Here is a 12,773-nt window from a genome sequence, read left to right as displayed (position 1 = left end):
AATTTAAGAAAATTGAAATCATATCAAATATCTTTTCCGACCACAACACTATGAGACTAGAAATCAATTACAGGGAAAAATCTGTAAAAAATACAAACACGTGGAGGCTGAACAATAGACTACTAAATAACGAAGAGATCACTGAAGAAATCAAAGAGGAAATCAAAAAATACCTAGAGACAAATGACAATGAAATCACGACAACCCAAAACCTATGGGATGCAGCAAAAGCAGTTTAAGAGGAAAGTTTATAGCAATACAATCCTACCTCAAGAAACAAGAAACATCTCAAATAAAAAACCTAACCTTACACCTAAAGCAATTAGAGAAAGAAGAACAAAAAACCCCCAAAATTAGTAGAAGGAAAGAAAGCATAAAGATCAGATCAGAAATAAATGAAAAAGAAATGAAGGAAACAACAGCAAAGATCAATAAAACTAAAAGCTGGTTCTTTGAGAAGATAAACAAAATTGATAAACCATTAGCCAGACTCATCAAGAAAAAAAGGGAGAAGACTCAAATCAATAGAATTAGAAATGAAAAAGGAGAAGTAACAACTGACACTGCAGAAATACAAAAGATCGTGAGAGATTACTACAAGCAACTATATGCCAATAAAATGGACAACCTGAAAGAAATGGACAAATTCTTAGAAAAGCACAGCCTTCCGAGACTGAACCAGGAAGAAATAGAAAATATAAACAGACCAATCACAAGCACTTAAATTGAAACTGTGATCAAGATAGTATGGTACTGGCACAAAAACAGAAATATAGATCAATGGAACAGGATAGAAAGCCCAGAGATAAACCCACGCACCTATGGTAGTTGATTAGTTAATCTATGAATAAGGAGGCAAGGATATACAATGGAGAAAAACAATCTCTTCAGTAAGTTGTGCTGGGAAAACTGGACAGCTACATGTAAAAGAATGAAATTAGAACACTCCCTAACACCATACACAAAAATAAACTCAAAATGGATTAAAGACCTAAATGTAAGGCCAGATACTATAAAACTCTTAGAGGAAAACATAGGCAGAACACTCTGACATAAATCACAGCAAGGTTCTTTTTGATCCACCTCCTAGAGAAATGGAAATAAAAACAAAAATAAACAAATAGGACCTAATGAAACTTAAAAACTTTTGCACAGCAAAGGAAACCATAAACGAGACCAAAAGACAACCCTCAGAATGGGAGAAAATATTCGCAAATGAAGCAACTGACAAAGGATTAATCTGCAAAATATACAAGCAGCTCATGCAGCTCAATATCAAAAAAAACAACCCCATACAAAAATGGGCAGAAGACCTAAACTGACATTTCTCCAAAGAAGATATACAGATTGCCAACAAACACATGAAAGGATGCTTAGCATCGCTAATCACTAGAGAAATGCAGATCAAAAGTACAATGAGGTATCACCTCACACCAGTCAGAATGGCCATCATCAAAAAATCTACAAACAATAAATGCTGGAGAGGGTGTGGAGAAAAGGGAGCCCTCTTGCACTGTTGGTGGGAATGTAAATTGATACAAACACTATGGGAACAGTATGGAGGTTCCTCAGAAGTCTAAAATTAGAACTACCATACAACCCAGCAATATAACTACTGGGCATATACCCTGAGAAAACCATAATTCAAAAAGAGTCATGTATCACAATGTTCATTGCAGCTCTATTTACAATAGCCAGGACATGGAAGCAATCTAAGGGTCAATTGATAGATGAATGGATAAAGATGTGGCACATATATACAGTGGAATATTACTCAGCCATAAAAAGAAACGAAATTGAGTTATTTGTAGTGAGGTGGATGGACCTAGAGACTGTCATACAGAGTGAAGTAAGTCAGAAAGATAAAAACAAATACCGTATTCTAACACATATGCATGGAATCTAAAAAAAAAAATGGTTCTGAAGAACCTAGGGGCAGGACAGGAATAAAGACACAGACGTAGAGAATGGACTTGAGGACACGGGGAGGGGGAAGGGTAAGCTGGGATGGAGTGAGAGAGTGGCATGGACATATATACACTACCAAATGTAAAATAGATAGCTAGTGGGAAGCAGCCACATAGCACAGAGAGGTCAGCTCGGTGCTTTGTGACCACTTAGAGGGGTGGGATAGGGGGGGTGGGAGGGAGACGCAAGAGGGAGGAGATATGGGGATATATGTATATGTATAGCTGATTCACTTTGTTATAAAGCACAAACTAACACACCATTGTAAAGCAATTATACTCCAATAAAGATGTAAAAAAAAAAAGATAAAAGTCAATGTGCGTATTGTTATTTCTCAGATATATTTCTTATTTCTGATTAATAGTTCATGTCTGCAAATGGTTCTGAATCACCCATACTGTAAATATTAACCTATGCCAACTGATAAAAAGGTGACAGTTTTAGGGTTATGACAAGTTTACAGCTCTGTGAAATAAACCAGCTTCTGCATGTAACAGGCTAGCTACTTGTGCAAAGAATCCCTAGGCAATTTTTAACCTGGCACACTATCTGGCTGAATCCATTACTAATGCATAATAAATGTTGGCATGTGCTCAATCAATTTGTCTAAGAAATTTTACTTTAAGAAAAACTGCCACAAAGTGGATAAAGTCATCTAAATGTAGGGATTGAAGCCCCAGGGCTGCACCTTGGTAGACTTCAACATTTGAGGTCAGGGATTAGAGGAAGAAACATCCAAGAAGAGGGAGGACTCACTGGTTTACTGGGTAATTAGCCCCCTTCATAAATATGTATCAATCCTTGCCACAATCATCCAAGAGGGGTTACTGTCATTATCCCAACTTGAGAGAATCATAACTGAGGCTTAGCAAGGTGAAGTGGTTTGCCAATGGATCCTACATGTCAAGGTTATAATCCAGTGTTACCATATTTAATCTGCCTTTTCCTATTTTTGTCTCCATTGCCAGTGACCTGTGTGAATGCATTTATGAGAGCAGTTGATGAGATGTTCTCAGGGTGTTCTCTGTTTTCCTTACAGGGGGGTATGTGAAGGCCTTGGAGATGACTAAAGAGACCCCAGGCCAAGGAGCCTTTAAGCCAAATTCCATCTCCGAGACGTATGATGATGTTGAGTACCCTGGGAGAGAGGGGTAAATACGTGCCAGCCCTTCAGTGAGATGAATGTGATGAGACTTTCAAAGTACAATACAACAGGTCAATGGTCTTTGTATCTTTTCTCCCCACAGAGCAAAGTCAGATTTCTCTAACTCATTTGTCTCAGATAATGGTAAGTTTAAGAAAACATTTGAAACTGTCAATAGGAATTGCTAAGAGTTTCTGTGGCAGATTAGTAGTAAGGTATCTTTTATTTACATATTTTTATTAATGCCATTTGGGTGGGGTGATGATAAGCTAATAGAAGTGGTTCAAGGTATGTGTGAATAAATGCATTTAGAATCATGAAGGTGAAGATGCTGGTAATGGGTCTTTTGTGGCAAGAAAGCAACTTTGATGTGAACTTGCTTTCTTCCTGATCTCTTCACAATCCAAGTCTGAAGATAGGAATGTGTTTTACTTAAAACACTTGTATGGATTCTCAATACTTTTAAAAAATATTGAAGTATAGTTTACTTACACATTAGTTTCAGATGTACAACATAATGATTTTATATTTTTATAGATTATAGTCCACTTAAAGTTATTATAACATATTGGTCATAGTCCCTGTGCTGTACGTCATATCTTTGTATCTTATTTATTTTATAGCTAGTAGTCTGTATCTCTTAATCCCCTTCCACATCTTGCCCATACCCTACCTTGCCCCTTCCTCCACCCTTCTTCCCACTGGTAACAATTGGTTCTCTATATCTGTGAGTCTGTTTTGTTATATTCATTTATATTTCTTTTTCTTTTTTAGATTCCACTTGTAAGTGAAAACATACAGTTTTTGTCTTTCTATGTCTGGCTTATTTACTAAGCATAACACTCTCCAAGTTCATCCATGTTGTTGCAAATGGCAAATTTTCATTCTTTTTATGGCTGAGTAGTATTCCTGTGTGTGTGTGTGTGTGTGTGTGTGTGTGTGTGTGTGTGTGTGTGTGTATACACTACATCTTCTTTATCCATTCATCTGTTAATGGATACTGAGGTTGCTACCATATCTTGGCCATTGTAAATAATGCTAATATGAACATTAGGGTGCATCTTTTTTGAATTAGTGTTTGCATTTTCTTCAGATAGACACAGGAGTGGAATTGCTGGATCATATGGCAGTTCTATTTTTAATTATTTGAGGAACTCCATACTGTTTCCCATAGTGGTTGCACCAATTTACATTCCCACCAACAGTGTAGGAGGGTTCCCTTTCCTCCAAATCCTCACAAACATCTTTTGTCATCTTTTTTTTTTTTTTACCATCTTTATTGGAGTATAATTGCTTTACAATGGTGTGTTAGTTTGTGCTTTATAACAAAGTGAATCAGCTATATATATACATATATCCCCATATCTCCTCCCTCTTGCATCTCCCTCCCACCCTCCCTATCCCACCCCTCTAGGTGGACACAAAGCACTGAGCTGATCTCCCTGTGCCATGCAGCTGCTTCCCACTAGCTGTCTGTTTTACATTTGGTAGTCTATATAAGTCTATGCCACTATCTCACTTCATCCCAGCTTACCCTTCCCACTCCCTGTGTCCTCAAGTCCATTCTCTATGTGTCTTTATTTCTGTCCTGCCCCTAAGTTCTTCAGAACCACTTTTTTTTTTTTAGATTCCATATATATGTATTAGCATATGGTATTTGTTTTTCTCTCACTTACTTCACTCTGTATGATACCCTCTAGGTCTATCCATCTCACTACAAATAACTCAATTTCATTTCTTTTTATGGCTGAGTAATATTCCATTGCAAATATGTGCCACATCTTCCTTATCCATTCATCTGTCAATGGACACTTAGGTTGCTTCCATGTCCTGGCTGTTGTAAATAGAGCTGCAATGAACATTTTGGTACATGACTCTTTTTGAATTATGGTTTTCTCAGGGTATATGGCCAGTAGTGGGATAGCTGGGTCGTATGGTCGTTCTAATTTTAGACTTCTGAGGAACCTCCATACTGTTCTCCATAGTGTTTGTATCAATTTACATTCGCACCAACAGTGCGGGAAGGTTCCCTTTTCTCCACACCCTCTCCAGCGTTTATTGTTTGTAGATTTTTTTTTTTTTTTTGGTTTGTAGATTTTTTGATGATGGCTATTCTGACCAGTGTGAGGTGGTACCACACTGTAGTTTTTGTTTGTTTCTTTGTTTGTTTTGCGGTACGCGGGCCTCTTACTGTTGTGGCCTCTCCTGCTGCGGAGCACAGGCTCCAGACGCGCAGGCTTAGCGGCCATGGCTCACGGGCCGAGCTGCTCTGCGGCATGTGGGATCTTCCCGGACGGGGCACGAACCCGTATCCCCTGCATTGGCAGGCAGACTCTCAACCACTGCGCCACCAGGGAAGCCCCACACTGTAGTTTTGAGTTACATTTCTCTAATGATTAGTAATGTTGAGCATTTTTTCATGTGTTTGTTGCCAATGTGTAAATCTTCTTTGGAGAAATGTCTGTTTAGGTCTTCTACCCATTTTTGGATTGGGTTGTTTGTTTTTTTGATATTGAGCTGCATGAGCTGCTTGTATATTTTGCAGATTAATCCTTTGTCAGTTGCTTCATTTGAAAATATTTTCTCCCATTCTGAGGGTTGTCTTTTGGTCTTGTTTATGGTTTCCTTTGCTGTGCAAAAGCTTTTAAATTTCATTAGGTCGTGTTTGTTTATTTTTGTTTTTATTTCCATTTCTCTAGTAGGGAGGTCAAAAAGGATTTCACTGTGATTTATGTCATAGAGTGTTCTGCCTATGTTTTCCTCTAAGAGTTTTATAGTGTCTGGCCTTACATTTAGGTTTTTAATCCATTTTGAGTTTATTTTTGTGTATGGTGTTAGGGAGTGTTGTAATTTCATTTTTTTAATATGTAGCTGTCCAGTTTTCCCAGCACCACTTATGGAAGAGGCTGTCTTTTCTCCATTGTATATTCTTGCCTCCTTTATTGAAAGTAAGGTGACTATATGTGCATGAGTTTATCTCTGGGCTTTCTATCCTGTTCCATTGATCTATATTTCTGTTTTTGTGCCAGTACCATACTGTCTTGATTACCATAGCTTTGTAGTTTAGTCTGAAGTCAGGGAGCCTGATTCCTCCAGCTCCATTTTTCTTTCTCAAGATTGCTTTGGCTACTTGGGGTCTTTTGTGTTTCCATACAAATTGTGAAATATTTTGTTCTAGTTCTGTGGAAAATGCCAGTGGTAGTTTGATAGGGATTGCATTGAATCTGTAGTTTGCTTTGGGTAGTATAGTCATATTCACAATGTTGATTCTTCCAGTCCAAGGACATGGTATATCTCTCCATCTGTTTGTATCATCTATAATTTCTTTCATCAGTGTCTTATAGTTTTCTGCATACAGGTCTTTTATCTCTTCAGGTAGGTTTATTCCTAGGTATTTTATTCTTTTTGTTGCAATGGTTAATGGTAGTGTTTCCTTAAATTCTCTTTCAGATTTTTCATCATTAGTGTGCAGGAATGCAAGAGATTTCTGTGCATTAATTTTGTATCCTGCTACTTTAACAAATTCATTGATTAGCTCTAGTAGTTTTCTGGTAGCATCTTTAGAATTCTCTATGTATAGTATCATGTCATCTGCAAACAGTGACAGTTTTACTTCTTTTCCGATTTGGATTCATTTTATTTCTTTTTCGTCTCTGATTGCTGTGGCTAAAATTCCAAAACTATGTTGAATAATAGTGTTGAGAGTGGGCAACCTTGTCTTGTTCCTGATCTTAGAGGAAATGGTTTCAGGTTTTCACCATTGAGAATGATGTTTGCTGTGGGTTTGTCATATATGGCCTTTATTATGTTGAGGTAAGTTCCCTCTATGCCTACTTTCTGGAGGGTTTTTATCATAAATGGGTGTTGAATTTTGTCAAAAGCTTTTTCTGCATCTATTGAGATGATCATATGGTTTTTCTCCTTCAATTTGTTAATATGGTTTATCACATTTATTTGCGTATTTGAAAAATCCTTTCATTCCTGGAATAAACCCCACTTGATCATGGTGTATGATCCTTTTAATGTACTGTTGGATTCTGTTTGCTAGTATTTTGTTGAGGATTTTTGCATCTATATTCATCAGTGATATTGGCCTGTAGTTTTCTTTTTTTGTGGCATCTTTGTCTGATTTTGGTATTAGGCTGATGGTGGCCTTGTAGAACGAGTTTGGGAGTGTTCCTCCCTCTGCTATATTTTGGAAGAGTTTGAGAAGGATAGATGTTAGCTCTTCTCTCAGTGTTTGTTAGAATTCGCCTGGGAAGCCATCAGGTCCTGGGCTTTTGTTTGTTGGAAGATTTTTAATCACAGTTTCAATTTCAGTGCTTGTGATTGGTCTGTTTGTATTTTCTATTGCTTACTGGTTCAGTCTCGGAGGGTTGTGCTTTTCTAAGAATTTGTCCATTTCTTCCAGATTGTCCATTTTATTGGCATATAGTTTCCTGTAGTAATCTCTCACGATCCTTTGTATTTCTGCAGTGTCAGTTGTTACTTCTCCTTTTTCATTTCTAATTCTATTGATTTGAGTCTTCTCCCTTTTTTTCTTGATGAGTCTGGCTAATGGCTTATCAATTTTGTTTATCTTCTCAAAGAACCAGCTTTTAGTTTTATTGATCTTTACTATCGTTTCCTTCATTTCTTTTTCATTTATTTCTGATGTGATCATTATGATTTCTTCTGCTAACTTGGGTTTTTTTTTTCTTCTTTCTCTAATTGCTTTGGGTGTAAAGTTAGGTTGTTTATGTGAGATGTTTCTTGTTTCTTGAGGTAGGATTTTATTGCTATAAACTTCCCTCTTAGAACTGCTTTTGCTGCATCTCATAGGTTTTGGGTCATCGTGTTTTCATTGTCATTTGTCTCTAGGTGTTTTTTTGATTTCCTCTTTGTTTTCTTCAGTGATCTCTTGGTTGTTTAGTACTATATTGTTTAGCCTCCATGTGTTTGTATTTTTTACAGATTTTTTCCTGTAATTGATATCTAGTCTAATAGCATTGTGGTCGGAAAAGATACTTGATACAATTTCAATTTTCTTAAATTTACCAAAGCTTGATTTGTGTCCCACGATATGTTCTATCCTGGAGAATGCTCCATGAGCACTTGAGAAGAAAGTGTCATCTGCTGTTTTTGGATGGAATGTCCAATAAATATCAATTAAGTTCGTCTTGTTCAGTGTATCATTTAAAGCTTGTGTTTCCTTATTTATTTTCATTTTGGATGATCTGTCCATTGGTGAAAGTGGGGTGTTAAAATCCCGTACTATGATTGTGTTACTGTTGATTTCCCCTTTTATGGCTGTTAGTATTTGCCTTATGTACTGAGGTGCTCCTATGTTGGGTGCATAAATATTTACAATTGTTGCATCCTCTTATTGGATTGATCCCTTGATCGTTATGTAGTGTCCTTTTTTGTCTCTTGTAGTAGTCTATATTTTAAAGTCTATTTTGTCTGATATGAGAATTGCTATTGCAGCTTTCTTTTGATTTCTGTTTGCATGGAATATCTTTTTCCATCCCCTCACTTTCAGTCTGTATGTGTCCCTAGGCCTGAAGTCGGTCTCTTGTAGACAGCATATATATGGGTCTTGTTTTTTATCCATTCAGCCAGTCTACGTCTTTTGGTTGGAGCATTTAATCCATTTACATTTAAGGTAATTATCGATATGTATGTTCCTATTAACATTTTCTTAATTTTTTCAGTTTGTTATTGTAAGTCTTTTCCTTCTTTTGTGTTTCCTGCCTAGAGAAGTTCCTTTAGCATTTGTTGTGGAGCTTGTTTGGTGGTGCTGAATTCTCTTAGCTTTTGCTTGTCTGTAAAGGTTTTAATTTCTCCACTGAATCTGAATGAGATCCTTGCTTGGTAGAGTAATCTTGGTTGTAGGTTTTTCCCTTTCATCACCTTAAATATGTCCTGCCACTCCCTTTGGCTTGCAGAGTTTCTGCTGAAAGATCAGTTGTTAACCTTATGGGAATTCCCTTGTTTGTTAATTCTTGCTTCCCTTGCTGCTTTTAATATTTTTTCTTTGTATTTAATTTTTGATAGTTTGATTAATATGTGTCTTGGCGTGTTTCTCCTTGGATTTATCCTGTGTAGAACTCTCTATGCTTCCTGGGCTTGATTGACTATTTCCATTCTCATGTTAGGGAAATTTTCAAGTAAAATCTCTTCAAATATTTTCTCAGCCCCTTTTTTTTTGCCTCTTCTTCCTCTGGGACCCCTATAATTTGAATGTTGGTGTGTTTAGTGTTGTCCCAGAGGTCTCTGAGATTGTCCTCAATTCTTTTCTTTTTTCTTTATTCTGCTCTGTGGTAGTTATTTCCACTATTTTATCTTCCACATCATTTATCCATTCTTCTGCCTCAGTTATTCTGCTATTGATTCCTTCTAGAGAATTTTTTATTTCATTTATTGTGTTGTTCATTATTGTTTGTTTGCTCTTTAGTTCTCTAGGTCCTTGTTAAACTTTTCTTGTATTTTCTCCATTCTATTTCCAACATTTTGGATCATCTTTACTATCATTACTCTGAATTCTTTTTCTGGTAGACTGCCTATTTCCTCTTCATTTGTTTGGCCAAGTGGGTTTTTACCTTGCTCCTTCATCTGCTGTGTGTTTCTCTGTCTTCTCATTTTGCTTAACTTACTGTGTTTGGTGTCTCCTTTACACAGGCTGCAGGTTCATTTTTGGTGTCTATTCCTAGTGGGTAAGGTTGGTTCAGTGGGTTGTGTAAGCTTCCTGGGGGAGGGGAATGGTGCCTGTGTTGTGCTGGATGAGGCTGGATCTTGTGTTTCTGTTGGGCAGGACCACGTCCCGTGGTGTGTTTTGGGGTGTCTGTGAATTTGTTTTGATTTTAGGCAGACTCTGTGCTAATCGGTCGAGTTGTATTCCTGTCTTGCTTGTTGTTTGGCATAGGGTGTCCAGCACTGTAGATTGCTGGTCGTTGAGTGGAGCTGGGTCTTAGCATTGAGATGGAGATCTCTGGGAGAGCTTTCACCATTTGATATTACATGGGGCTGGGAAGTCTCTGGTGAACCAATGTCCTGAACTTGGCTCTCCCACCTCAGAGGCTCAGGCCTGACACCCAGCTAGAGCACCAAGACCCTGTCAGCCACATGGCCCGGTATGTGGGAAGTTTCTTGCCTTTTGGGAAGTCTGAGGTCTTCTGCCAACATTCAGTAGGTGTTCTGTAGGAGTTGTTCCACATGTAGATGTAGTTTTGATGTATTTGTGGGGAGGAACGTGATCTACACGTTTTACTCCTCCACCAACTTGAAGGTGCCCCTTTTGTCCTCTTTTTGATGATAGCCATTCTGACAGATGTGAAGTGATATCTCATTGTGCTTTTGATTTGCCTTTCCCTGATGATTAGTGTTGCTGAACATCTTTTCTTGTGCCTGTTTGCCATCTGCAGGTCTTTTTTGAAAAGATGTCTATTCAGGCCTTTGCCCATTTTTTAAATCAGGTTGCTTGTTTTTTTGATATTGAGTTGTATGAGCTTGTTATATGTTTTGGATATTAACCCCTTTTCAGACATATCATTTGCAAATATCTTCTCCCATTCAGTAGGTTGTCTTTTTGTTTTGTTAATTTTTTCCTTTGCTGTGCAAGAGCTTCTAAGTTTGATTAGGTCCCATTTGTTTATTTTTGCTTTTGTTTCCTTGCCTGAGGAGACAGATCCAAAAATAAATATTGCTAAAACTTATGTCAAAGCATGTTCTGCCTGTGTTTTCTTCTAGGAGTTTTCCCAGCACCACTTATAGAAGAGACTGTCTTTTCTCCATGTATATTCTTGCCTCCTTTGTCATAGATTAACCATAAGTGTGTGTGTTTGTTTCTGGGTTTTTTTTTCTGTTCCATTGATTTATGTCTGTTTTTGTGCCAGTACCATACTGTTTTGGCTACTATAACTTGGTAGTATATTCCCAATACTTTTAAGATTGACGTTAACATGGTATAGAGGACTTGAATGCCCCTACCTACCCCTCCATCCTCTTTTCATACATACTTAGTCTTCATCTTTGAGATCCAGTCATGCTGACCTGTTAGCTTCTCTGACTTTCTAGGCTCCCACTTCAGGGTGTTTGCATATTCTACTCCCTCTTCCTGGCATGTTCTTTCCTCCCCTGTGCCCCTTTGTCTAAGTGACTCTTAATCTTTCTTCTGATCTCAGCTCAATCCTTATTCCCCAGGGAATATTCTCATAGGTATACAGTCTTATAGTACCATGACCCTCTTTTTCATAGCACTTGCCACAGTTGTAATTCTATATTTATGTGGTTCTTTGATTAATAATTCTCTTCCCTCCTAGATGATTTCCTTCTCTATGCTCACCATTTTCCCTAGCCCCTGTCATAATGCCAGGCACATGTTACATATTCAAAAAATATTTGTTGAATGAATGAAAAGTTAATGGAGGAGGGATAATCAAATGCTACTCTGGTTGTTTTTGTCCTTCTTAGAATATTAGAATTTCAGATGGAGAAACAATCTTAGAGATCATTAAACATGGTACCCTCATTTTAAAAAAAGGAAACTGAGGCACAGAGAAGTTAAGTGACTGTCCTAAACTCATTGTGAATCAAGTTCTGAACTTGAAAATCCTCCATTGCCAGGGTAGATTCAAAGTATAACTGTGTATTTTAAGCTTATGTGTTGGACTAGGTGAAAGCCATGCTATGATGGGGGAAGATTTTTCAAGATGTGTCTGGTTGTCTCCATTATTTCCCCAGCATTCAGCACAATGTCTGCTGTTTAGTAGACTGATTGTTATATGTAAAATATGCAAAGGGGGAGGGTTGAAGGCGGGAATCTGTTAATAAATTAACTTTCTTTGACTAAATCAGACAGACTTGAAAACAGGGTAGAAGCAAAAATTAATTTTTGTTTGTACGTACTTTTATAGAGGTTACTTATTTTTACCACGTGCTTGTAAAAACATGTGCATATGTTTCAATAAAAACTACTTCACAAACAAAGATTAGAGTACCTAGCACCTGGTAGGTATCCAATAATTTTGTGTCAAATATGAATCTGAATTATTGCCATTATAATGAATACTTTTTTTTTAATTTCAAAAGAAAATAGTGAAGAAATGTATGAAGAGGTCTACAGAACAAAGAGCAACTACCCAAAGACAGAGTGAGTTTCTCTTTTTCTTGGCTTCATAGCTAAGGGTATTTCCTGTTAGTCTAGGAAAACCAAAGTTTAACAAATGACCTCCATCCCTACCCACCCCATCTTTAGGGAAGATATGCATAGAGAATGGAGATAAGCTATTGTAATACAACATTGTGATCAATAGGGTACTTGTAATTGTGTACAATCATATCTAATCATTTTGATCACATTGCTTTCTCTTTTGAGAAAATGTCCATCTCCCAGAGTAGAGGACTTTGATACTGTGTTAGGGAATAAGTGAGAAAAGAGAAGTAAATATCAGTAAAATGCTTCAATTCTGTAATTGCTTTTCCAGGAAGAAATCAATGGTTATGATTTACCTGTATCTTTGAAAGTTAATGAGGCTATCTCTGGGATTGGGGCTTAATTTATTATCTAATAATTCAGTGTTATCAAGGACAGTATTTGTTCAAATGGGCATTATTAATCAAATTCAGTTATTAGGCACACATTGTGGGAAGGAAAACAGCAGTAGTCAAAAGCAAGAAGTTT

The 12,773-nt window shown here is 37.2% G+C and overlaps 1 protein-coding gene across 1 annotated transcript in view; it reads left to right on the top strand.

The window, feature by feature from the left end:
* The window catches only part of FYB2 (FYN binding protein 2), a 134,047-nt gene that overhangs the window by 98,855 nt on the left and 22,419 nt on the right, over positions 1-12,773 (top strand). Inside the window, exons 10-12 of the mRNA XM_060022719.1 lie at positions 3,008-3,119; positions 3,216-3,256; positions 12,182-12,242. Of these exons, the coding sequence (XP_059878702.1) occupies positions 3,008-3,119; positions 3,216-3,256; positions 12,182-12,242 (214 nt within the window). The remainder of the gene's footprint in view (positions 1-3,007; positions 3,120-3,215; positions 3,257-12,181; positions 12,243-12,773) is intronic.

The sequence above is a fragment of the Delphinus delphis genome, chromosome 1 (genome assembly GCF_949987515.2).
Source record: "Delphinus delphis chromosome 1, mDelDel1.2, whole genome shotgun sequence".
Lineage (NCBI taxonomy): Eukaryota > Metazoa > Chordata > Mammalia > Artiodactyla > Delphinidae > Delphinus > Delphinus delphis.
This window is presented reverse-complemented; position numbering and strand designations above follow the sequence as displayed.